Source organism: Entelurus aequoreus, linkage group LG05 (genome assembly GCF_033978785.1).
Source record: "Entelurus aequoreus isolate RoL-2023_Sb linkage group LG05, RoL_Eaeq_v1.1, whole genome shotgun sequence".
Taxonomy (NCBI): domain Eukaryota; kingdom Metazoa; phylum Chordata; class Actinopteri; order Syngnathiformes; family Syngnathidae; genus Entelurus; species Entelurus aequoreus.
In genome coordinates this window covers 15,238,998-15,264,665 of record NC_084735.1, presented here as the reverse complement: position 1 = coordinate 15,264,665, position 25,668 = coordinate 15,238,998, and the positions used below count along the sequence as shown (strand labels likewise).

Sequence of the window (25,668 nt, the reverse complement as noted above, 5' to 3'; positions counted from 1 at the left end):
CTTCAAACTATTCAGCCTGTTCAGGAATTGTGTGCCCTACTTCAACAATTCTAACTAAAATTTCCCGGATTTCACATAATTCCCCTTTTTTTTTTGCATTTTCCCAATTCAAAATGAATTGGCCATTTTTCTAACTTCCACCATTTCCACAGTTTTCAACCTATTCAACCCATTCCACCTTCAACATATTCCACCATCCTGGAAATTCAAACTTCCCCTTTTCCAACTTCAAAAACATGTCAGGATTTTCCAGAATTCCTGCTTTTCCAAAGCCCTATTTCCACCCTTTTTTCTGGCGACTACTCCTTGCACATTTTTCAATGCATTTCAACCATTCCCCCGTCAAATCATTCTTCTTGATTGGGGGAAAAAACAAATCAGTTTTTTGAACTGCAAAAATTCCCGAAATTCCAGGAATTCCGTAATACCATTTCCCAATTCAACATGTTACTGCTTCAACATTTCTCCACCAATTTGAAACAATTCAACACCAACACCAACCATTTCAACACATTCTGAACATTCAAGTTTTTTACCATTTTCCCAAACTCCCGCTTTTCCCGAAATTCCCAATTTTTTCTGAAATTCCCATTGAAATGAATAGGACTTTCTTCAAACTTCCACAATTCCCACATTCTTCATCTGATTCAATCAGTTCCAATTTCAAACTATTCAGCCTGTTCAGGAATTGTGTGCCCTACTTCAACAATTCTAAGAAAAAATTCCCGGATTTCACATAATTCCCCTTTTTTTTTTTGCATTTTCCCAATTCAAAATGAATTGGCCATTTTTCTAACTTCCACCATTTCCACATTTTTCAACCTATTCAACCCATTCAACCTTCAACATATTCCACCATCCTGGAAATTCAAACTTCCTCTTTCCAAGTTCAAAAGAATTCCAGAATTCATGCTTTTTCAAAGCCCTATTTCCACCCTTTTTTCTGGCGACTACTCCTTGCACATTTTTCAACGCATTTCAACCGTTCCACCGTCAAATCATTCCTCTTGATCGGGACAAAAAAAACAAAAACAAAATTTTAACTGGAAAAATTCCCGCTTTTCCTGAAATTCCAGGAATTCCGTAATACCATTTCTCAATTCAACATGTTACTACTTCAACATTTCTCCACCAATTTGAAACATTCCAACACCAACCATTTCAACTCATTCTGAACATTCAAGGTGTTTACCATTTTCCCAAAAATTCCCGCTTTTCCCGAAATTCCCATTTTTTTCTGAAATTCCCATTGAAATGAATGGGGCATTCTTCAAACTTCCACAATTTCCAACTTTTTCAACCTATTCAACCCATTCCACCTTCAACACATTCCACCATCCTGGAAATTCAAACTTCCCCTTTTTCAAGTTCAAAAAAATTCCAGGATTTTTCAGAATTCCTGCTTTTCCAAAGCCCTATTTCCACCCTTTTTTCTGGCGACTACTCCTTCCACATTTTTCAAGTCATTTCAACCGTTCCACCGTCAAATCATTCCTCTTGATCGGAACAAAAAAACAAATTTGTTTTTTGAACTGGAAAAATTCCCGGTTTTCCTGAAATTCCAGGAAATCTGTCACACCATTTCTCAATTCAACATGTTACTACTTCAACATTTCTCCACCAATTTGAAAAGTTCCAACACCGACACCAACCATTTCAACTCATTCTGAACATTCAAGTTTTTTTACCATTTCCCCAAAAATTCCTGCTTTTCCCGAAATTCCCATTTTTTTCTGAAATTCCCATTGAAATGAATGGGGCATTCTTCAAACTTCCACCATTTCCAAATTTTTCAACCTATTCAACCCATTCCACCTTCAACACATTCCACCATCCTGGAAATTCAAACGTCCCCTTTTCCAACTTCAAAAACATTCCAGGATTTTCCAGAGTTCCTGCTTTTCCAAAGCCCTATTTCCAACCTTTTTTCTGGCGACTACTCCTTCCACATTTTTAAACACATTTCAACCATTCCACCGTCAAATCCTTCCTCTTGATCGGGGGGAAAAAAACGAATTTGTTTTTTGAACTGGAAAAATTCCCGGTTTTCCCAAAATTCCAGGAATTCCGTAACACCATTTCTCAATTCAACATGTTACTACTTCAACGTTTCTCCACCAATTTGAAAAATTCCAACACCAACCATTTCAACTCATTCTGAACATTCAAGTTTTTTTTACCATTTTCCCAAACTCCCGCTTTTCCCGAAATTCCCAATTTTTTCTGAAATTCCCATTGAAATGAATGGGACTTTCTTCAAACTTCCACAATTCCCACATTCTTCATCTGATTCAATCCGTTCCAACTTCAAACTATTCAGCCTGTTCAGGAATTGTGTGCTCTACTTCAACAATTCTAACTAAAATTTCCCGGATTTCACATAATTCCTTTTTTTTTTTGCATTTTCCCAATTCAAAATGAATTGGCCATTTTTCTAACTTCCACCATTTCCACATTTTTCAACCTATTCAACCCATTCCACCTTCAACATATTCCACCATCCTGGAAATTCAAACTTCCCCTTGTCCAACTTCAAAAACATGTCAGGATTTTCCAGAATTCCTGCTTTTATAAAGCCCTATTTCCACCCTTTTTTCTGGCGACTACTCCTTGCACATTTTTCAATGCATTTAAACCATTCCCCCGTCAAATCATTCTTCTTGATCGGGGGGAAAAAACAAATCAGTTTTTTGAACTGCAAAAATTCCCGAAATTCCAGGAATTCCATAATACCATTTCCCAATTCAACATGTTACTGCTTCAACATTTCTCCACCAATTTGAAACAATTCAACACCAACACCAACCATTACAACTCATTCTGAACATTCAAGTTTTTTACCATTTTCCCAAACTCCCGCTTTTCCTGAAATTCCCAATTTTTTCTGAAATTCCCATTGAAATGAATGGGACTTTCTTCAAACTTCCACAATTCCCACATTCTTCATCTGATTCAATCCGTTCCAATTTCAAACTATTCAGCCTGTTCAGGAATTGTGTGACCTACTTCAACAATTCTAAGAAAAAATTCCCGGATTTCACATAATTCCCCTTTTTTTTTTGCATTTTCCCAATTCAATATGAATTGGCCATTTTTCTAACTTCCACCATTTCCACATTTTTCAACCTATTCAACCCATTCAACCTTCAACATATTCCACCATCCTGGAAATTCAAACTTCCTCTTTCCAAGTTCAAAAGAATTCCAGAATTCATGCTTTTTCAAAGCCCTATTTCCACCCTTTTTTCTGGCGACTACTCCTTGCACATTTTTCAACGCATTTCAACCGTTCCACCGTCAAATCATTCCTCTTGATCGGGACAAAAAAAACACAATTTTTTAACTGGAAAAATTCCCGCTTTTCCTGAAATTCCAGGAATTCCGTAATACCATTTCTCAATTCAACATGTTACTACTTCAACATTTCTCCACCAATTTGAAACATTCCAACACCAACCATTTCAACTCATTCTGAACATTCAAGGTGTTTACCATTTTCCCAAAAATTCCCGCTTTTCCCGAAATTCCCATTTTTTTCTGAAATTCCCATTGAAATGAATGGGGCATTCTTCAAACTTCCACCATTTCCAAATTTTTCAACCTATTCAACCCATTCCACCTTCAACACATTCCACCATCCTGGAAATTCAAACTTCCCCTTTTCCAACTTCAAAAACATTCCAGGATTTTCCAGAGTTCCTGCTTTTCCAAAGCCCTATTTCCAACCTTTTTTCTGGCGACTACTCCTTCCACATTTTTAAACACATTTCAACCATTCCACCGTCAAATCATTCCTCTTGATCGGGGGAAAAAAACTTTGTTTTTTGAACTGAAAAAATTCCCGGTTTTCCCGAAATTCCAGGAATTTTGTAATACCATTTCCCAATTCAACATGTTACTACTTCAACATTTCTCCACCAATTTAAAAAATTCCAACACCAACAATTTCCACTCATTCTGAACATTCAAGTTTTTTTACCATTTTCACAAAAATTCCCTCTTTTCCCGAAATTCCCAATTTTTTCTGAAATTCCCATTGAAACGAATGGGACTTTCTTCAAACTTCCACAATTCCCACATTCAAATCGTTCCCAGGGAAGCTATATTCATTTTTTGTGGGCGTTTCCTCAGTTCTGACGGCACCTTTGAGACACGCTTTCAAAATAAATGTCTGTTTCAAAACACAAAAATCCTGGATTTTGGACCTCAGTATCATCTCGTTAACATAAACACGCTAACAATTGTTTTTCCTGAGGTTTGACTTTAACTTTGGCGTTTCCACGCCTGGCCAGAGGCTCACAGGAAAGAGAGCCGGCCCAAAGAAAAAGCGTTCCAAGTTGTAAAAGTTGTGCGTATGTTTTGTGTGACTTGTTAGTGAATGTGTGGTCCTCCCCGCGGCAGCTGCCTGGACCTGCACTACGACTACACGTCCCTGCCCACCACCTCGGTGGTGATCGCCTTCTACAACGAGGCCTGGTCCACGCTGCTCAGGACCGTCCACAGCGTCCTGGAGACGTCTCCGGACATCCTGCTCAAGGAGCTGGTGCTGGTGGACGACTACAGCGACAGAGGTGACGCACCAACACACAACAGCACCCGAAATTCATATCCGCAAAAAATTCATTCTTGTTTATAAATATCAAAAAAAAAAAATTCATAGTTAGAGCATGAAAACTTTGTTTAACAACCTTGTAAAAAAAATTTTTTTTCTAAAACATTTTTATACCCTTCTAGATTTAAAATAACACTCCTGTAGTCACCTTTACCAACACCCGTATTCAGTGATGCATGCTAGGAGCTAGCTGGCAAAAACACGTTATAGCTAGCTGGCAACTAGTGCGCTAATTGCTTGCTGAGACCTGGAGCTCCAATCGCTGACAACCAGCGTGCTAATCGTTAGCTGACAACTAGCGCGGCGCTAGTAGCCATGCGACAAATAGTGCGTTGATCGTTAGCTGACAACTAGCGCTAGTAGCTAGGTGAAAAATAGTGCGTTAATCGTTAGCTGACAACTAGCGCGGCGCTAGTAGCAAGGTGACAAATAGTGCGCTAATTGTTAGCTGACAACTAGCGCGGCTTTCGTCGCTGGGTGACAAATTGTGCGTTAATCGTTAGCTGACAACTAGCGCTAGTAGCTAGGTGACAAATAGTGCGTTAATCGTTAGCTGACAACTAGCGCGGCGTTCGTCGCTAGGTGACAAATAGTGCGTTAATCGTTAGCTGACAACTAGCGCTAGTAGCTAGGTAACAAATAGTGCATTAATCGTTAGCTGACAACTAGCGCTGGTAGCTAGGTGACAAATAGTGCGTTAATCGTTAGCTGACAACTAGCGCTAGTAGCTAGGTGACACATAGTGCGGGTAATCGTTAGCTGACAACTAGCGCTAGTATCTAGGTGAGAAATTGTGCGTTAATCGTTAGCTGACAACTAGCGCGTCGTTCGTCGCTAGGAGACAAATAGTGCGTTAATCGTTAGCTGACAACTAGCGCGGCGTTCGTCGCTAGGTGACAAATAGTGGGTTAATCGTTAGCTGACAACTAGCGCTAGTAGCTAGGTGACAAATAGTGCGTTAATCCTTAGCTGACAACTAGCGCGGCGTTCGTCGTTAGGTGACAAATAGTGCGTTAATCGTTAGCTGACAACTAGCGCTAGTAGCTAGGTGACAACTAGCGCGGTGCTAGTAGCTAGGTGACAAATAGTGCATTAATTGTTAGCTGACGACTAGCGCGGCGATAGTAGCTAGGTGACAAATAGTGCGTTAATCGTTAGCTGACGACTTGCGCGGCGCTAGTAGCTAGGTGACAAATAGTGCGTTAATCGTTAGCTGACAACTAGCGCGGCGTTCGTCGCTAGGTGACAACTAGTGCGCTAGAAAACTACAGCGCTAATCGCTAGCTGATGACTAACGCGCTAATTGCTAGCTGATAACTAAGGCACTAACCGCTAGCTGACAACAAGCGTGCTAACTGACAACTAGCATGTAATTTTCCCATTGTGGGGACATACAAGTCTCTCCTGTTGTAATTACTAGTTGACAGCTAATGTGCTAATCGCTAGCAAACAAGGGCGCCAGTTGTTGCCTTGGCAACTACAGTGCTAACCAATCTTATATTAGATTAATGTATTTACATTCATGACAGTGTCTTCACTCCAGGTGTTTCAACACATTTGGGTAAAAAATTGTGAGGGTAAAAAAAAAAAAAAAAAAAAGACTCCTCCCCCCCGCCTGCAGCTCACCTGAAGGCGCCGCTGGAGAAGTACCTGTCGGGCCTGAGGAAGGTGCGCCTGGTGCGGGCCACCAAGAGGCAGGGCCTGGTGCGAGCCCGCCTGCTGGGAGCCTCCCTGGCCACGGGCGACGTGCTGACCTTCCTGGACTGCCACTGCGAGTGTCACCAGGGCTGGCTGGAGCCCCTCCTCCAAAGGTAGGGAGGGGCCACCTGACCTCGGCCGTCTCCTCGCTTTTTTTTTAAAAGTCTGCCCTTCGCCCGCCGCCAGGATCAAAGAGGAGCCGTCGGCCGTGGTGTGTCCCGTCATCGACTCCATCAACTGGAACACCTTTGAGTACCTGGGCCACTCAGGTGAGCCCAACATCGGCGGCTTTGACTGGCGGCTGGTCTTCACCTGGCACACCATCCCCCAGTCTGAGAAGACACGCCGCCTTTCGCCTACTGATGTCATCAGGTGCGTCCGCTACTCTTTTATTCCGTTCAGCTCAAATCAAACCTCCGCCTTCGCTCGCTTCGTCCGGTTGCTATGGAAACTAATTTGTCTTTTTTTTGACACGAGTTTACGTAACTGAATAGTTTGTTTGAATGTTGCGAGCTGAATTGTTTGACATCAAATCATGCTGACAGTTTTTCACTGAGAAAAAAAGGCAGTGTGATACAAAATCAGTGTATAAAAATTCAGTGCAATACAAATTCAGTTAGAAAAAAATTCCCTGTTTAAAAATTCAGTATATAAATAAAATCAGTGTTAAAAAAACAACATTATTTTTTTGTGAATTTTTTTACTCTGAATTTTTTACACTTAATTCTTTTACGCTGAATTTTTATACATTGAATCTTTTTACACCAAATTATTATACACTGAATTTTTTTTGCACTGAATTTTTTTACACTGATTTTTTTTTACACTGAATTTTTTATACACCGAAACTTTTACACTGAATTTTTATACACTGAATATTTTTACACTGAATTTTTATAGACTTAATTATTTTACACTGAATTTTTATACACTGAATTTTTTATACACTGAATTTTTATACACTGAATTTTTACACTGATTTCTTTTACAGTTAATTTTTATACACTTAATCTTTTTACACTGAATTTTTTTACACTGAATCTTTTTACACTGAATTTTTATACACTGAATCTTTTTATACTAAATCTTTTTACACTAAATTTTTATACACTGAATTTTTACACTGACATTTTTTACACTGATTTCTTTTACAGTTAATTTTTATACACTTAATCTTTTTACACTGAATTTTTTTACACTGAATCTTTTTACAGTTAATTTTTATACACTTAATCTTTTTACACTGAATTTTTTTACACTGAATCTTTTTACACTGAATTTTTTTATACACTGAATTATTGTACGCAGAATTTTTATACACTGAATCTTTTTACACTGAATTTTTATAGACTTAATTATTTTACACTGAATTTTTATACACTGAATTTTTTATATACTGAATTTTTATACACTGAATCTTTTTAAATTGAATCTTTTTAAACTGAATCTTTTTACACTGAATTTTTATAGACTTAATTATTTTACACTGAATTTTTTATATACTGAATTTTTATACACTGAATCTTTTTACATTGAATCTTTTTAAACTGAATTTTTTACACTGAATCTTTTTACACTAAATCTTTTTACACTGAATTTTTATACACTGAATTTTTTATACACTGAATGTTTTTACATTAAATCTTTTTAAACTGAATTTTTTTACACTAAATCTTTTTACACTGAATTTTTATACACTGAATTTTTACACTGACATTTTTTACACTGATTTTTTTACAGTTAATTTTTATACACTTAATCTTTTTACACTGAATTTTTATACCCTGAATCTTTTTACACTGAATTTTTTTATACACTGAATTATTGTACGCGGAATTTTTATACACTGAATTTTTTATACACTGATTTTTTTACACTGAATCTTTTTACACTGAATTATTTTACACTGAATTTTTATACTCTGATTTTTTTTGCACTGATTTTTTTTACTCTGAATTTTTATACACTGAATTCTTTTACACTGAATCTTTTTACACTGATGTTTTTTACACTGAATTTTTTATACACTGAATTTTTATACACTGACATTTTATTACAATTATTTTTTATACACTGAATTGTTTTACACTGAATTTTTTTACACTGAATCTTTTTACAATTAATTTTTATACACTGAATTTTTATACACTGATATTTTTTACACTGAATTTTTTATACACTGAAACTTTTTACACTGAATTTTTATACACAATTTTTTTACACTGAATTTTTACACACTGAAATTGTATTTGGATCTTTTTTAAAGAGGAACTGTGCATTTCTTTTTGGAATTTTGCCCATCTTTCACAATCATTATGAGAGACATGACGACAGATGTATTTTTTTTAATGCATTTTAAATATTAAATCCATTTCATCAAAGGTTTGCTTACAATGGAGCCTATAAAGCCCCTAAAAAACACCTAAATACCTCCATTAGGTTTTATATACAGGATGTAATGTATAACATTTATAATAATATTTATGTATTTTGATATTCATTTAAAAAACGCATCCCAACGTTCGCTTTTTTCCTTCATCATCACTGATTATCACTCACTGCAGACTTGATGAAAACCAACAAACATAATAAAACATCACTTACTGTACAAGGTCTGCTGTCATTAGGATGCCGACTGCTAGGATGTTTATATATTCCCATTTAGATGACCAATGACAAGCAAAGGGGGGGTGGAACCAAGCTTCTTTTCGCGTCGTTCTCGCCATTCCCGTGTCTAAATTGGCTGTCAAAGTGTACCAACTTGTCGGAATACCTACTCATCCTTTTACTATACAGGTGAGAGGCATGATTTTTTGACCTAGAATAAGGCAAGGAAGCGTCATGTAAACGTAGTAGCTTGTGATCACGGCGCCACTATAAATAGTCTGTCTGCGTTAGCACTTATAATAAAAATATCACTAATACTTGTTAATATTCACTATAAATAGCCTGTGTTAGCACTTATCATAACAATATCACTAATACTTGTTAATATTCACTATAAATAGTCTGTCTGCGTTAGCACTTATAATAAAAATATCACTAATACTTGTTAATATTCACTATAAATAGCCTGTGTTAGCACTTATAATAACAATATCACTAATACTTGTTAATATTCACTATAAATAGTCTGTCTGCGTTAGCACTTATAATAACAATATCACTAATACTTGTTAATATTCACTATGAATAGTCCGTCTGCGTTAGCACTTATAATAACAATATCACTAATACTTGTTAATATTCACTATAAATAGTCTGTGTTAGCACTTATAATATTAATATCACTAATACTTGTTAATATTCACTATAAATAGTCTGTGTTAGCACTTATAATAACAATATCACTAATACTTGTTAATATTCACTATAAATAGTCTGTCTGCGTTAGCACTTATAATAACAATATCACTAATACTTGTTAATATTCACTATAAATAGTCTGTCTGCGTTAGCACTTATAATAACAATATCACTAATACTTGTTAATATTCACTATAAATAGTCTGTGTTAGCACTTATAATAACAATATCACTAATACTTGTTAATATTCACTATAAATAGTCTGTCTGCGTTAGCACTTATAATAAAAATATCACTAATACTTGTTAATGTTCACTATAAATAGTCTGTCTGCGTTAGCACTTATAATAACAATATCACTAATACTTGTTAATATTCACTATAAATAGTCTGCGTTAGCACTTATAATAACAATATCACTAATACTTGTTAATATTCACTATAAATAGTATGTGTTAGCACTTATAATAAAATTATCACTAATACTTGTTAATATTCACTATAAATAGTCTGTCTGCGTTAGCACTTATAATAACAATATCACTAATACTTGTCAATATTCACTATAAATAGTCCGTCTGCGTTAGCACTTATAATAACAATATCACTAATACTTGTTAATATTCACTATAGTCTGTGTTAGCACTTATAATAACAATATCACTAATACTTGTTAATATTCACTATAAATAGTCTGTCTGCGTTAGCACTTATAATAAAAATATCACTAATACTTGTTAATATTCACTATAAATAGTCTGTCTGTGTTAGCACTTATAATAAGAATATCACTAATACTGGTTAATATTCACTATAAATAGTCTGTCTGCGTTAGCACTTATAATAACAATATCACTAATACTTGTTAATATTCACTATAAATAGTCTGTGTTAGCACTTATAATAACAATATCACTAATACTTGTTAATATTCACTATAGTCTGTGTTAGCACTTATAATAACAATATCACTAATACTTGTTAGTATTCACTATAAATAGTCTGTTAGCACTTATAATAAGAATATCACTAATACTGGTTAATATTCACTATAAATAGTCTGTCTGCGTTAGCACTTATAATAACAATATCACTAATACTTGTTAGTATTCACTATAAATAGTCTGTGTTAGCACTTATAATAACAATATCACTAATACTTTAGTATTCACTATAAATAGTCTGTCTGCGTTAGCACTTATAATAACAATATCACTAATACTTGTTAGTATTCACTATAAATAGCCTGTGTTAGCACTTATAATAACAATATCACTAATATTTGTTAGTATTCAAGTCACTAAATGTAAATAGAGTATTGTTGGCACTTTTTGGATGGTTATTTATTGGCTTTTATGGGTGGAATAGACACACACTGACACTACACCCTTCAAAGTGAGTCACCCTACACACTATTTGTTCCACGCCCTCAGGTCTCCGACTATGGCTGGGGGTTTGCTCTCCATCAACAAGAAGTATTTCCACTACCTGGGGACGTACGACACGGGAATGGAGGTGTGGGGAGGAGAGAACCTGGAGATGTCCTTCAGGGTAAGAGGAGTGTTTTGAGTCTCGGGAGATGCATTAGCATTAGCTTATAGCTAGGGCGTTTTGTTTCCCCCCCCGCCTTAGGACAGTGCGGAGAGAATTCTAGATCCACTATGGACTGGACTCTCACACTATTATGGTAGATCCACTATGGACTGGACTCTCACACTATTATGTTAGATCCACTATGGACTGGACTCTCACACTATTATGTTAGATCCACTATGGACTGGACTCTCACACTATTATGTTAGATCCACTATGGACTGGACTTTCACAATATTATGTTAGATCCACTATGGACTGGACTCTCACAATATTATGTTAGATCCACTATGGACTGGACTCTCACACTATTATGTTAGATCCACTATGGACTGGACTCTCACACTATTATGTTAGATCCACTATGGACTGGACTCTCACACTATTATGTTAGATCCACTATGGACTGGACTCTCACACTATTATGTTAGATCCACTATGGACTGGACTTTCACAATATTTTACTAGACCCACTCGACGTCCATTGATTTAGGTCTATGTAAATAAACATTGATTGATTGATTGATTGAGGACAATCATTGAATGGAAGAAAGTAGTCATCAATAACATGACAGAGCGTAGGGCTGGGCGATAAAACGATACCAATATAAATCGCGATAGACATGTAATCCATAGAAATAAAATAAAAAATGCATTGGATAAAACGTTCAATAATTAAAGTGGAAGTACGGAAGCAAGGTTGGTTGCATGAACAAAGGCACTCGCTGTCTGGTAACCGAGCAATGCAGGAAGTGATCAGTGGGCGTGACGCGCCAACAGCCAATCAGGCGGCAGTATCAGCTATCAAGTTTGGTTGTCTGGCGGATGATTCTCTGCATGTATCAAACATTACAGGGAGACAGAACAGGATCAAGCATTACGGGGAGACAGAACAGGATCAAACATTACAGGGAGACAGAACAGGATCAAACATTACAGGGAGACATAACAGGATCAAACATTACAGGGAGACGGAACAGGATGAAACATTACGGGGAGACGGAACAGGATCAAACATTACAGGGAGACAGAACAGGATCAAACATTACAGGGAGACGGAACAGGATCAAACATTACAGGGAGACGGAACAGGATCAAACATTACAGGGAGACGGAACAGGATCAAACATTACGGGGAGACGGAACAGGATCAAACATTACAGGGAGACGGAACAGGATCAAACATTACGGGGAGACGGAACAGGATCAAACATTACGGGGAGACAGAACAGGATCAAACATTACAGGGAGACGGAACAGGATCAAACATTACGGGGAGACAGAACAGGATCAAACATTACAGGGAGACGGAACAGAATCAAACATTACAGGGAGACGGAACAGAATCAAACATTACAGGGAGACGGAACAGGATCAAACATTACAGGGAGACGGAACAGGATCAAACATTACAGGAGACAGAACAGGATCAAACATTGCAGGGAGACGGAACAGGATCAAACATTACGGGGAGACAGAACAGGATCAAACATTACAGGGAGACGGAACAGAATCAAACATTACAGGGAGACGGAACAGGATCAAACATTACAGGGAGACGGAACAGGATCAAACATTACAGGGAGACGGAACAGGATCAAACATTACAGGGAGACAGAACAGGATCAAACATTACGGGGAGACAGAACAGGATCAAACATTACAGGGAGACGGAACAGGATCAAACATTACGGGGAGACGGAACAGGATCAAACATTACGGGGAGACGGAACAGGATCAAACATTACGGGGAGACGGAACAGGATCAAGCATTACGGGGAGACGGAACAGGATCAAACATTACGGGGAGACGGAACAGGATCAAACATTACGGGGAGACAGAACAGGATCAAACATTACAGGGAGACAGAACACAATCAAACATTACAGGGAGACGGAACAGGATCAAACATTACAGGGAGACGGAACAGGATCAAACATTACAGGGAGACGGAACAGGATCAAACATTACAGGGAGACAGAACAGGATCAAACATTACGGGGAGACAGAACAGGATCAAACATTACAGGGAGACGGAACAGGATCAAACATTACGGGGAGACGGAACAGGATCAAACATTACGGGGAGACGGAACAGGATCAAACATTACGGGGAGACGGAACAGGATCAAGCATTACGGGGAGACGGAACAGGATCAAACATTACGGGGAGACGGAACAGGATCAAACATTACGGGGAGACAGAACAGGATCAAACATTACAGGGAGACAGAACACAATCAAACATTACAGGGAGACGGAACAGGATCAAACATTACAGGGAGACGGAACAGGATCAAACATTACAGGGAGACGGAACAGGATCAAACATTACAAGGAGACAGAACCGGATCAAACATTACATGGAGACAGAACAGAATCAAACATTACAAGGAGACAGAACCGGATCAAACATTACATGGAGGCAGAACAGGATCAAACATTACAGGGAGACAGAACAGGATCAAACATTACAGGGAGACGGAACAGGATCAAACATTACGGGGAGACGGAACAGGATCAAACATTACGGGGAGACGGAACAGGATCAAACATTACGGGGAGACAGAACAGGATCAAACATTAAGGAGACGGAACAGGATCAAACATTACGGGGAGACGGAACAGGATCAAACATTACGGGGAGACGGAACAGGATCAAACATTACAGGGAGACAGAACCGGATCAAACATTACAGGGAGACAAAACAGCATCAAACATTGCAGGGAGACAGAACCGGATCAAACATTACAGGGAGACTGAACTGGATCAAACATTACAGGGAGACGGAACCGGATCAAACATTACATGGAGGCAGAACAGGATCAAACATTAGGGAGACAGAACAGTATCAAACACTACAGGGAGGCAGAACAGAATCAAACATTAGGGAGACAGAACAGTATCAAACATTACAGGGAGACAGAACATAATCAAACATTACAAGGAGACAGAACCGGATCAAACATTACATGGAGGCAGAACAGGATCAAACATTACAGGGAGACAGAACAGGATCGCTGATGGGTCTGCCAACTTCTGGCGCCCCTTACAAAAAAGGTGAGATACAGGTAAACAATGGGGGGGATGAGAAAAAAAAAATGGGTCTAATAACACATGAAAACAAGAGGCCACGCTTATGTTGACATTTCCTTTCTGCCTTGACAGCTGAGGGGATTATAATCAGAGGAAGGTTACATTTCAAATAATAATGTTAACTTTATTACATTTTTCTACCCGTCCTTATTTTCCATAGGTCATAAAAAACATCAATTTTTGGTATCGGCTGATATTAAACCCTTCTATCGTGATACAGTTTGCAGCCTAGCCCTGAAAGAGCGTGTCGCTAGCTAACTTGGTGAAGCAGTTAAAAGTTAAAGTACCAATAATAGTCACACACACACTAGGTGTGGTGAAGTTTGTCCTCTGCATTTGACCCATCCCCTTGTTCACCCGCTGGGAGGTGAGGGGAGCAGTGAGCAGCAGCGGTGGCCGCGCCCGGGAATAATTTTTGGTGATTTAACCCCCAATTCCAACCCTTGATAGGATAGGGGTTTGTGTGTATATGCCCATTGTCTTGGGTGTGTTGATATAGTGTCCATAGGCCTGGGGTCGTTCTGCATGCAAACAAAAGTTCGACTCCAGGTGTCATTGATTTTTGTTTTTCCGCGAGCAGACATTACAATGTCTTGTCTGTTCTATTCGTCCATGCTGGCTCTCAGATCCAATTTTTCCCTTTCAACCTGCTTTTCTATGATGTGATCCATCTTGCGATTCAGTTCAGAAATGGCCCCAGGCTGTGATCCCACAGCCCGGCCCAATCCTTCCATTGCGACAAACAGCCTGCTCCTGTTGTTGCAGCGTCAAGGCCATTCGAGGGAGTCAAATCGTAGATTAGGATTTTTATTTTTCCGCGAGCAGACATTACAATGTCTTGTCTGTTCTATTCGTCCATGCCGGCTCTCATATCCAATGTTTCCCTTTCAACCTGCTTTTCCATGATGTGATCCATCTTGCGATTCAGTTCAGAAATGGCCCCAGACTGTGATCCCACAGCCCAGCCCAATCCTTCCATTGCGACGAACAGCCTGCTCCTGTTGTTGCAGCGTCAAGGCCATTCGAGGGAGTCAAATCGTAGATTAGGATTTTTATTTTTCCGCGAGCAGACATTACAATGGCTTGTCTGTTCTCTTCGTCCATGCCGGTTCTCATATCAATCAATCAATCAATGTTTATTTATATAGCCCTAAATCACAAGTGTCTCAAAGGGCTGTACAAGCCACAACGACATCCTCGGTACAGAGCCCACATACATCCAAATTTTCCCTTTCAACCAGCTTTTCCATGATGTGATCCATCTTGCGATTCAGTTCAGAAATGGCCCCAGACTGTGATCCCACAGCCCAGCCCAATCCTTCCATTGCGACGAACATCCTGCTCCTTTTGTTGCAGCGTCAAGGCCATTCGAGGGAGTCAAATCGTAGATTAAGATTTTTATTTTTCCGCGAGCAGACATTACATTTGTTTGTCTGTTCTATTCGTCCATGCTGGCTCTCATATCCAATTTTTCCTTTCAACCTGCTTTTCCATGATGTGATCCATCTTGCGATTCAGTTTAGAAATGGCCCCAGACTGTGATCCCACAGCCCGGCCCAATCCTTCCATTGCGACGAACAGCCTGCTCCAGTTGTTGCAGCGTCAAGGCCATTCGAGGGAGTCAAATCGTAGGTTAGGATTTTTATTTTTCCGCGAGCAGACATTACAATGGCTTGTTTGTTCTATTCGTCCATGCTGGCTCTCATATCCAATTTTTCCCTTTCAACCAGCTTTTCCATGATGTGATCCATCTTGCGATTCAGTTCAGAAATCGCCCCAGTTTGTGATCCTTCCATTGCGACGAACAGCCTTTGGGCTCCTTGAGTGGCTGCCATCGTCTTACGAATTTGACGATACACCAGAGCAATGCCCAGCCTAATCAGCTGAGTGCCAAGCAGGGGGGTAATGGGTCCCATTTTTATAGTCTTTGGTATGAATCAGCCGGGGGTTTGAGCTCGCGACCGACCCATCTCAGGGCGGACACGGAGCGTGGCACTGCTAGTTTTTCCGCACACTGGAGCGGAATGCGTCAATAACGCCCAGCCAAGTGCGTGGAAATGATATCTGTCCAGGAAAATATATGGAGAAGCTGCTGATGGTGTGTTTGACAGCTCTCTCCAATTAAATGCTGTATTGCATTACTTTATAAAACTACTGTTTGTTTGTACTACATTCCATTGTGTTGCTTTTCATACCATATTCATTACTTTTCTTTTTAAAATGGTTATGTTTTGGGTTAAATGGATTTCAATTCATTTCAATACAAGTTTTTCAAAGTTGTAATTGCAACTCTCGTCTGGCGGCACGCTCCCACGCAATTTTGAGTCTCCAATTAGCTGAGCAGCATTTCAAAGGCGGGCGTGCCTTCCCGTGTCTCAGGTTCTGGAACAAACGTGCGTCGGGTGTCAGGCGTCGGCGAAGCGAGGCTTAGTTAACCGGTTGTCTTCCGCCCGCAGATCTGGCAGTGCGGCGGCAGCCTGGAGATCCACCCGTGCTCCCACGTGGGCCACGTCTTCCCCAAGAAGGCGCCGTACCCGCGCACCCAAGCCCTGGCCAACAGCGTGCGGGCCGCCGAAGTGTGGATGGACGAGCAGAAAAGGATCTACTACAACCGCAACCCCCACGCCAAAGTGGTGAGTCCGCCAACCATCCCCGCGCACTCTGGCGATACATGAGCAGGGGCGGCCAAGGTGTGCCAACAGGTGTCACCCGCCTGTGGCGTGAGGGGGAGGGGCATTGTGTAATTAAGCCCTGGGGTCAGGTGGCGATCATTTCCCACCTCCTCTCCAGGAGAACACCCTCCGTGTCTCAACACCACACACCAACATACCGTCAATTGCAGACTTTCCCCCAACGCTTTGTACCCTGCGGCTTATAAAACGGTGCGGCTACTTTATGGCATTTTCTTGGCTGACGGCCGTAATGCAGAAAGCTTTAAACCAGGGCTGTCAAATGTACGGTTTTATCCGGCCCCGCGGGATGAGTTTGCTAATTATACAAATGAGCCAAACATTTTTGAATGAAAGAAACTGCTGCTCTAAATGTGTCCACTAGATGTCGCAATTCTTTGTATCTTTATAGATGATGCTACATATGTACAAAATAAACCACCTGATGAGGAAAATGCTCAAACTACATAAATAAACTTTAAAGAGGTTTCATGCACACTTCATCCCACTTTAAAAAGGTCTCATGCACACTTTATCCCACTTTAAATAGGTTTCATGCACACTTTATCCCACTTTAAAAAGGTTTCATGCACACTTTATCCCACTTTAAATAGGTTTCATGCACACTTCATCCCACTTTAAATAGGTCTCATGCACACTTTATCCCACTTTAAAGAGGTTTCTTGCAAACTTTATCCCACTTTAAATAGGTTTCATGCACACTTCATCCCACTTTAGAAGGGTTTCTTGCACCTTTTATCCCCCTTTAAGGAGGTTTCATGCACATATTATCCCACTTTAAAGAGCTTTCATGCATATTTTATCGCCTTTAAAGGAAGTTTCATGCACTCTTTATCCCACTTTAAATACGTTTCTTGCACACTTTATCCCACTTTAAAGAGTTTTTTTGCACACTTTATCCCACTTTCGAGAGGTTTTATGCACACTTTATCCCACTTTAAAGAGGTTTCATGTACACTTTATCCCACTTTAAAGAGGTTTCATGCACACTTTATCCCACTTTAAAAAGGTCTCATGCACACTTTATCCCACTTTAAAAAGGTCTCATGCACACTTTATCCCACTTTAAATAGGTTTCATGCACACTTAATCCCACTTTAGAAGGGTTTCTTGCACCTTTTATCCCCCTTTAAGGAGGTTTCATGCACATATTATCCCACTTTAAAGAGCTTTCATGCATATTTTATCGCCTTTAAAGGAAGTTTCATGCACTCTTTATCCCACTTTAAATACGTTTCTTGCATACTTTATCCCACTTTAAAGAGTTTTTTTGCACACTTTATCCCACTTTCGAGAGGTTTTATGCACACTTTATCCCACTTTAAAGAGGTTTCATGTACACTTCATCCCACTTTAAAGAGGTTTCATGCACACTTTATCCCACTTTAAAAAGGTCTCATGCACACTTTATCCCACTTTAAAAAGGTCTCATGCACACTTTATCCCACTTTAAAGAGGTTTCATGCAAACTTTATCCCACTTTAAATAGGTTTCATGCACACTTCATCCCACTTTAGAAGGGTTTCTTGCACCTTTTATCCCCCTTTAAGGAGGTTTCATGCACATATTATCCCACTTTAAAGAGCTTTCATGCATATTTTATCGCCCTTAAAGGAAGTTTCATGCACTCTTTATCCCACTTTAAATACGTTTCTTGCATACTTTATCCCACTTTAAAGAGTTTTTTTGCACACTTTATCCCACTTTAAAGAGGTTTCATGTACACTTTATCCCACTTTAAAGAGGTTTCATGTACACTTTATCCCATTTTAAAGAGGTTTCATGCACACTTTATCCCACTTTAAAAAGGTCTCATGCACACTTTATCCCACTTTAAATAGGTTTCATGCACACTTTATCCCACTTTAAAGAGGTTTCATGCACACTTCATCCCACTTTAAATAGGTTTCATGCACACTTCATCCCACTTTAAAAAGGTCTCATGCACACTTTATCCCACTTTAAATAGGTTTCATGCACACTTTATCCCACTTTAAAGAGGTTTCATGCACACTTTATCACACTTTAAATACGTTTCTTGCACACTTTATCCCACTTTAAAGAGGTTTTTTTGCACACTTTATCCCAATTTCGAGAGGTTTCATGCACGCTTTATCCCACTTTAAATAGGTTTCATGCACACTTCATCCCACTTTAGAAGGGTTTCTTGCACATTTTATCCCCCTTTAAGGAGGTTTCATGCACATATTATCCCACCTTAAAGAGCTTTCATGCACACTTTATCGCCCTTAAAGGAAGTTTCATGCACTCTTTATCACACTTTAAATACGTTTCTTGCACACTTTATCCCACTTTAAAGAGGTTTTTTTGCACACTTTATCCCACTTTAAAGAGGTTTTTTTGCACACTTTATCCCACTTTAAAGAGGTTTTTCTGTACACTTTACCCCACTTTAAAAGAGGTTTTTTTGCACACTTTATCCCACTTTAAAGAGGTTTCATGCACACTTTATTGCCCTTAAAGGAAGTTTCATGCACTCTTTATCCCACTTTAAATACGTTTCTTGCACACTTTATCCCACTTTAAAGAGGTTTTTTTGCACACTTTATCCCACTTTAAAGATGTTTTTTTGCACACTTTATCCCACTTTAAAGAGGTTTTTTTGCACACTTTATCCCACTTTAAAAGAGGTTTTTTTGCACACTTTATCCCACTTTAAATAGGTTTCATGCACACTTTATCCCACTTTAAAGATGTTTTTTTGCACACTTTACCCCACTTTAAAAGAGGTTTTTTTGCACACTTTATCCCACTTTAAAAGAGGTTTTTTTGCACACTTTATCCCACTTTAAATAGGTTTCATGCACACTTTATCCCACTTGAGAAGGGTTTCTTGCAGACTTCATCCCACTTTAAAGAGGTTTCTTGCACACTATATTACACTTCAGGGGGGTTTCATGCGCCCCAAGAGGAGAGTGGTGGTATGGAAAGGTTGAGTGAGTGCAAGAAGTCATTATCATGTCAGCAGATGACAAGAATGAAATGTTCCTCTCAGACTGGTCAGTCTGCCTCTGAGACATTCCTTGTTGTTATGTACTCCTACTTCTTCTCACTGGTCCTGTTTGCTCCTCCACTCTACAAAGTTCCCCCCGAGGGCCGCACACTGATAAATATAAACATAGTTTTCATTTTCCAATTCACTAAATGTTTAGTTTTTTTTACCTCTAAGATATTGGAGCCTTGAATAAGTGAATAATTCATAACAATCATTGGTACTTTAACTTTAACTTAACACTTATTTGGATTCATTATTATTATTTTTGAACAATGACAGTTTAAAAAAAAAATTCCCAATACAAATCTCAGGGATCCAAAAAGGCCCCCATTTATAAAAGTGTTAAAAAAATATATATATATTATTATTTTTTTTATTTTTTTTAACTTTCAACACTTACATCTCTAGGTCTATCCTTAGTTTTTACCTTTTAATAGTTAGTTTCATGTTCAAAACAATTAATTAGATCCTTGAATATTTGAATTTTTTTTTTAAAGCAATGGCCGTTTAAAAAATATATATATATATTGTTAAGGATCCAAAAGGGTCCCTCTCATAAAAGTGTTAAAAAGAAGTAACACATTACATTTTTTTTTTACTTTTAATGCTTAAATCTTTAGAGCAACTTCAGATCTATCCGTCAATTATACGTTTAAAAAAAAATGTTTGTTTGTTTTGTTTTGTTCCTTGTTTGTCATAAAAACTTAGTTTTTTAATGACAAACACACAAAATACACAATATTTTCCCCAAAAAATATTTTCAAGTGGAAGTTGTCACAGAAAACTTTGTTTTTTTATGGCAAAAACAAAATATGCAATAATTTCCCCCCAAAATATTACAAAGTGTAATATTTGATGTAAAGTAATTGAAGGCTTGAATATGTCAATAATTCATATCAACACTGATTTTATAACTATTATTTGTTGAGCAATGACAGTTTAAAAAATCCCAATAAAATTTTAGGGATCATAAAAGTGTTACAAATAAGTCACACTTTTCTTTTTTTACTTTCAACATGCCAATTATACATTTGTATTATTTGTCATGTTTTTTTTGTGTCTGTTTTTTGTCCCTTTTGTCAAAGAAAACTTTTTTTTATGGCAAAAACACAAAACATGCAATAATTTCCCCAAAAAATATTACAAAATGGAATATTTGATGTAAAGTAAATGTAGCGTTAAATATGTCAATAATTCATATCAACACTGATTTTATAACTATTATTTGTGGAGCAATGACAGTTTTAAAAAATCCCAATAAAATTTTAGGGATCATAAAAGTGTTAAAAATAAGTCACACATTTCCTTTTTTTCTTTCAACATAACAATTATACATTTTTATTATTTTTCACAGTTTTTTTGTGTCTGTTTTTGTCCCTTTTGTCATAGAAAACTTGGTTTTTTTTATGGCAAAAACACAAAATATGCAATAATATAGCAAAATGGAATATTTGATGTAAAGTAATTGAAGGCTTGAGTAAGTCAATAATTCATATCATTGATTCTGATTCATTATTATTTTTTGAGCAATGACAGTTTAAAAAAAATCCCAAAAACATTTTAGGGATCATAAAAGTGTTAAAAATAAGTCACACTTTTCCTTTTTTTTCTTTCAACATAACAATTATAAATTTGTATTATTTTTCACGTTATTTTAGTGTCTGTTTTTTGTCCCTTTTGTCAAAGAAAACTTTTTTTTTTAATGGCAAAAACACAAAATATGCAAAAATTTCCCCAAAAAATATTACAAAATTGAATATTTGATGTAAAGTAATTGAAGCCTTGAATATTTCAATAATTCATAACACTGAATTTATAACTTTTGTTTTTTGAGAAATGACCGTTTAAAAAAAATCCCAATAAAATCTCAGGGATCATAAAAGTGTTAAAAATAACTCACACTTTTCGTTTTTTTTTTTCTTTCAACATAACAATTATACATTTTTATTATTTTTCACAGATTTTTTGTGTTTGTTTTTTGTCCCTTTTGTCACAGAAAACTTTGTTTTTTTATGGCAAAATATGCAATAATATAGCAAAATGGAATATTTGATGTAAAGTAATTGAAGGCTTGAATAAGTCAATAATTCATATCAACATTGATTCTGATTCATTATTATTTTTTGAGCAATGACAGTTAAAAAAAAATCCCAATAAAATCTCAGGGATCACAAAAGTGTTAAAAATAAGTCACACTTTTCCTTTTTTTTCTTTCAACATAACAATTATAATTTTTTTTTTTTTTTCACGTTATTTTAGTGTCTGTTTTTTGTCCCTTTTGTCAAAGAAAACTTTTTTTTAATGGCAAAAACACAAAATATGCAAACATTTCCCCCAAAAATATTACAAAATGGAATATTTGATGTAAAGTAATTGAAGCCTTGAATATTTCAATAATACATAACACTGAATTTATAACTTTTGTTTTTTGAGCAATGACCGTTTAAAAAAAATCCCAATAAAATCTCAGGGATCATAAAAGTGTTAAAAATAACTCACACTTTTCTTTTCTTTTTTCTTTCAACATAACAATTATACATTTTTATTATTTTTCACAGATTTTTTGTGTCTGTTTTTTGTCCCTTTTGTCACAGAAAACTTTGTTTTTTTATGGCAAAATATGCAATAATATAGCAAAATGGAATATTTGATGTAAAGTAATTGAAGGCTTGAATAAGTCAATAATTCATATCAACATTGATTCTGATTCATTATTATTTTTTGAGCAATGACAGTTAAAAAAAAAATCCCAATAAAATCTCAGGGATCACAAAAGTGTTAAAAATAAGTCACACTTTTCCTTTTTTTTCTTTCAACATAATTATAAATTATTATTTTTTTTCACGTTATTTTAGTGTCTGTTTTTTGTCCCTTTTGTCAAAGAAAACTTTTTTTTTAATGGCAAAAACACAAAATATGCAAACATTTCCCCCAAAAATATTACAAAATGGAATATTTGATGTAAAGTAATTGAAGCCTTGAATATTTCAATAATACATAACACTGATTTTATAACTTTTGTTTTTTGAGCAATGACCGTTTAAAAAAAATCCCAATAAAATTTTAGGGATCATAAAAGTGTTACAAATAAGTCACACTTTTCTTTTTTTACTTTCAACATGCCAATTATACATTTGTATTATTTGTCATGTTTTTTTTGTGTCTGTTTTTTGTCCCTTTTGTCAAAGAAAACTTTTTTTTTTATGGCAAAAACACAAAATATGCAATAATTTCCCCCCAAAATATTACAAAATGGAATATTTGATGTAAAGTAATTGTAGCGTTAAATATGTCAATAATTCATATCAACACTGATTTTATAACTATTATTTGTTGAGCAATGACAGTTTTAAAAAATCCCAATAAAATTTTAGGGATCATAAAAGTGTTAAAAGTAAGTCACACTTTTCCTTTTTTTCTTTCAACATAACAATTGTAAATTTTTATTATTTTTCACAGTTTTTTTGTGTCTGTTTTTGTCCCTTTTGTCATAGAAAACTTAGTTTTTTTTTTATGGCAAAAACACAAAATATGCAATAATATAGCAAAATGGAATATTTGATGTAAAGTAATTGAAGGCTTGAGTAAGTCAATAATTCATATCATTGATTCTGATTCATTATTATTTTTTGAGCAATGACAGTTTAAAAAAAATCCCAATAACATTTTAGGGATCATAAAATTGTTAAAAATAAGTCACACTTTTCCTTTTTTTTCTTTCAACATAACAATTGTAAATACATTTTATTATTTTTAACTTTTTTTTGTGTCTGTTTTTTGTCCCTTTTGTCACAGAAACTTTTTTTTATGGCAAAAACACAAAATATGCAATAATTTACCCAAAAATATTACAAAATGGAATATTTGATGTAAAGTAATTGAAGCCTTGAATATGTCAATAATTCATATCAACACTGATTGTATAACTTGTGTTTTTTGAGCAATGACAGTTTAAAAAAAATCCCAATAAAATCTCAGGGATCACAAAAGTGTTAAAAATAAGTCACACTTTTCCTTTTTTTCTTTCAACATAACACTTATACATTTTTATTATTTTTCACGGTTTTTTTAGTGTGTGTTTTTTGTCCCTTTTGTCACTGAAAACTTTGTTTTTTCTATGGCAAAAACCCAAAATATGCAATAATATAGCAAAATTTAATATTTGATGTAAAGTAATTGAATGCTTGAATAAGTCAATAATTCATATCAACATTGATTCTGATTCATTATTATTTTTTGAGCAATGACTGTTTTAAAAAAATCCCAATAAAATTTTAGGGATCATAAAAGTGTTAAAAATAAGTCACACTTTTCCTTTTTTTTCTTTCAACATAACAATTATACATTTTTATTATTTTCACTTTATTTTAGTGTCTGTTTTTTGTCCCTTTTGTCAAAGAAAACTTTTTTTTTTAATGGCAAAAACTCAAAATATGCAAAAATTTCCCCAAAAAATATTACAAAATGGAATTTTTGATGTAAAGTAATTGAAGCCTTGAACATTTCAATAATTCATAACACTGATTTTATAACTTCTGTTGTTTGAGCAATGACAGTTTTTTAAAAATCCCAATAAAATTTTAGGGTTTATGAAAGTGTTAAAAATAACTCACACTTTTCCTTTTTTTTCTTTCAACATAACAATTAGACTGTGTCTGTTTTGTGACCCTTTTGTCACTGAAAACTTTTTTTTTTTATGGCAAAAACACAAAATATGCAATATTTTCCCCAAAAAATATTACAAAGTGTAATATTTGATGTAAAGTAATTGAAGGCTTGAATAAGTCAATAATTCATATCAACACTGATTTTATAACTATTATTTGTTGAGCAATGACAGTTTTAAAAAATCCCAGTAAAATCTCAGGGATCATAAAAGTGTTAAAAATAAGTCACATTTTTCTTTTTTTTCTTTCAACATAACAATTATACATTTTATTATTTTTCAGGTTTTTTTTCTGTGTGTTTTTTGTCCCTTTTGTCACTGAAAACTTTGTTTTTTTATGGCAAAAACACAAAATATGCAATAATTTACCCAAAAATATTACAAAATGGAATATTTGATGTAAAGTAATTGAAGCCTTGAATATGTCAATAATTCATATCAACACTGATTGTATAACTTTTGTTTTTTGAGCAATGACAGTTTAAAAAAAATCCCAATAAAATCTCAGGGATCACAAAAGTGTTAAAAATAAGTCACACTTTTCCTTTTTTTCTTTCAACATAACACTTATACATTTTTATTATTTTTCACGGTTTTTTTAGTGTGTTTTTTGTCCCTTTTGTCACTAAAAACTTTGTTTTTTCTATGGCAAAAACCCAAAATATGCAATAATATAGCAAAATTTAATATTTGATGTAAAGTAATTGAATGCTTGAGTAAGTCAATAATTCATACCAACATTGATTCTGATTCATTATTATTTTTTGAGCAATGACTGTTTTAAAAAAATCCCAATAAAATTTTAGGGATCATAAAAGTGTTAAAAATAAGTCACACTTTTCCTTTTTTTTCTTTCAACATAACAATTATACATTTTTATTATTTTCACGTTATTTTAGTGTCTGTTTTTTGTCCCTTTTGTCAAAGAAAACTTTTTTTTTTAATGGCAAAAACACAAAATATGCAAAAATTTCCCCAAAAAATATTA

The 25,668-nt window shown here is 35.9% G+C and overlaps 1 protein-coding gene across 1 annotated transcript in view; it reads left to right on the top strand.

The window, feature by feature from the left end:
* galnt12 (UDP-N-acetyl-alpha-D-galactosamine:polypeptide N-acetylgalactosaminyltransferase 12) overlaps nt 1–25,668 on the top strand; it is a 44,128-nt gene that overhangs the window by 8,758 nt on the left and 9,702 nt on the right. Inside the window, exons 3-7 of the mRNA XM_062046242.1 lie at nt 4,402–4,571; nt 6,234–6,423; nt 6,497–6,682; nt 11,051–11,168; nt 16,765–16,941. Coding sequence (XP_061902226.1) covers nt 4,402–4,571; nt 6,234–6,423; nt 6,497–6,682; nt 11,051–11,168; nt 16,765–16,941 — 841 coding nt within the window. The remainder of the gene's footprint in view (nt 1–4,401; nt 4,572–6,233; nt 6,424–6,496; nt 6,683–11,050; nt 11,169–16,764; nt 16,942–25,668) is intronic.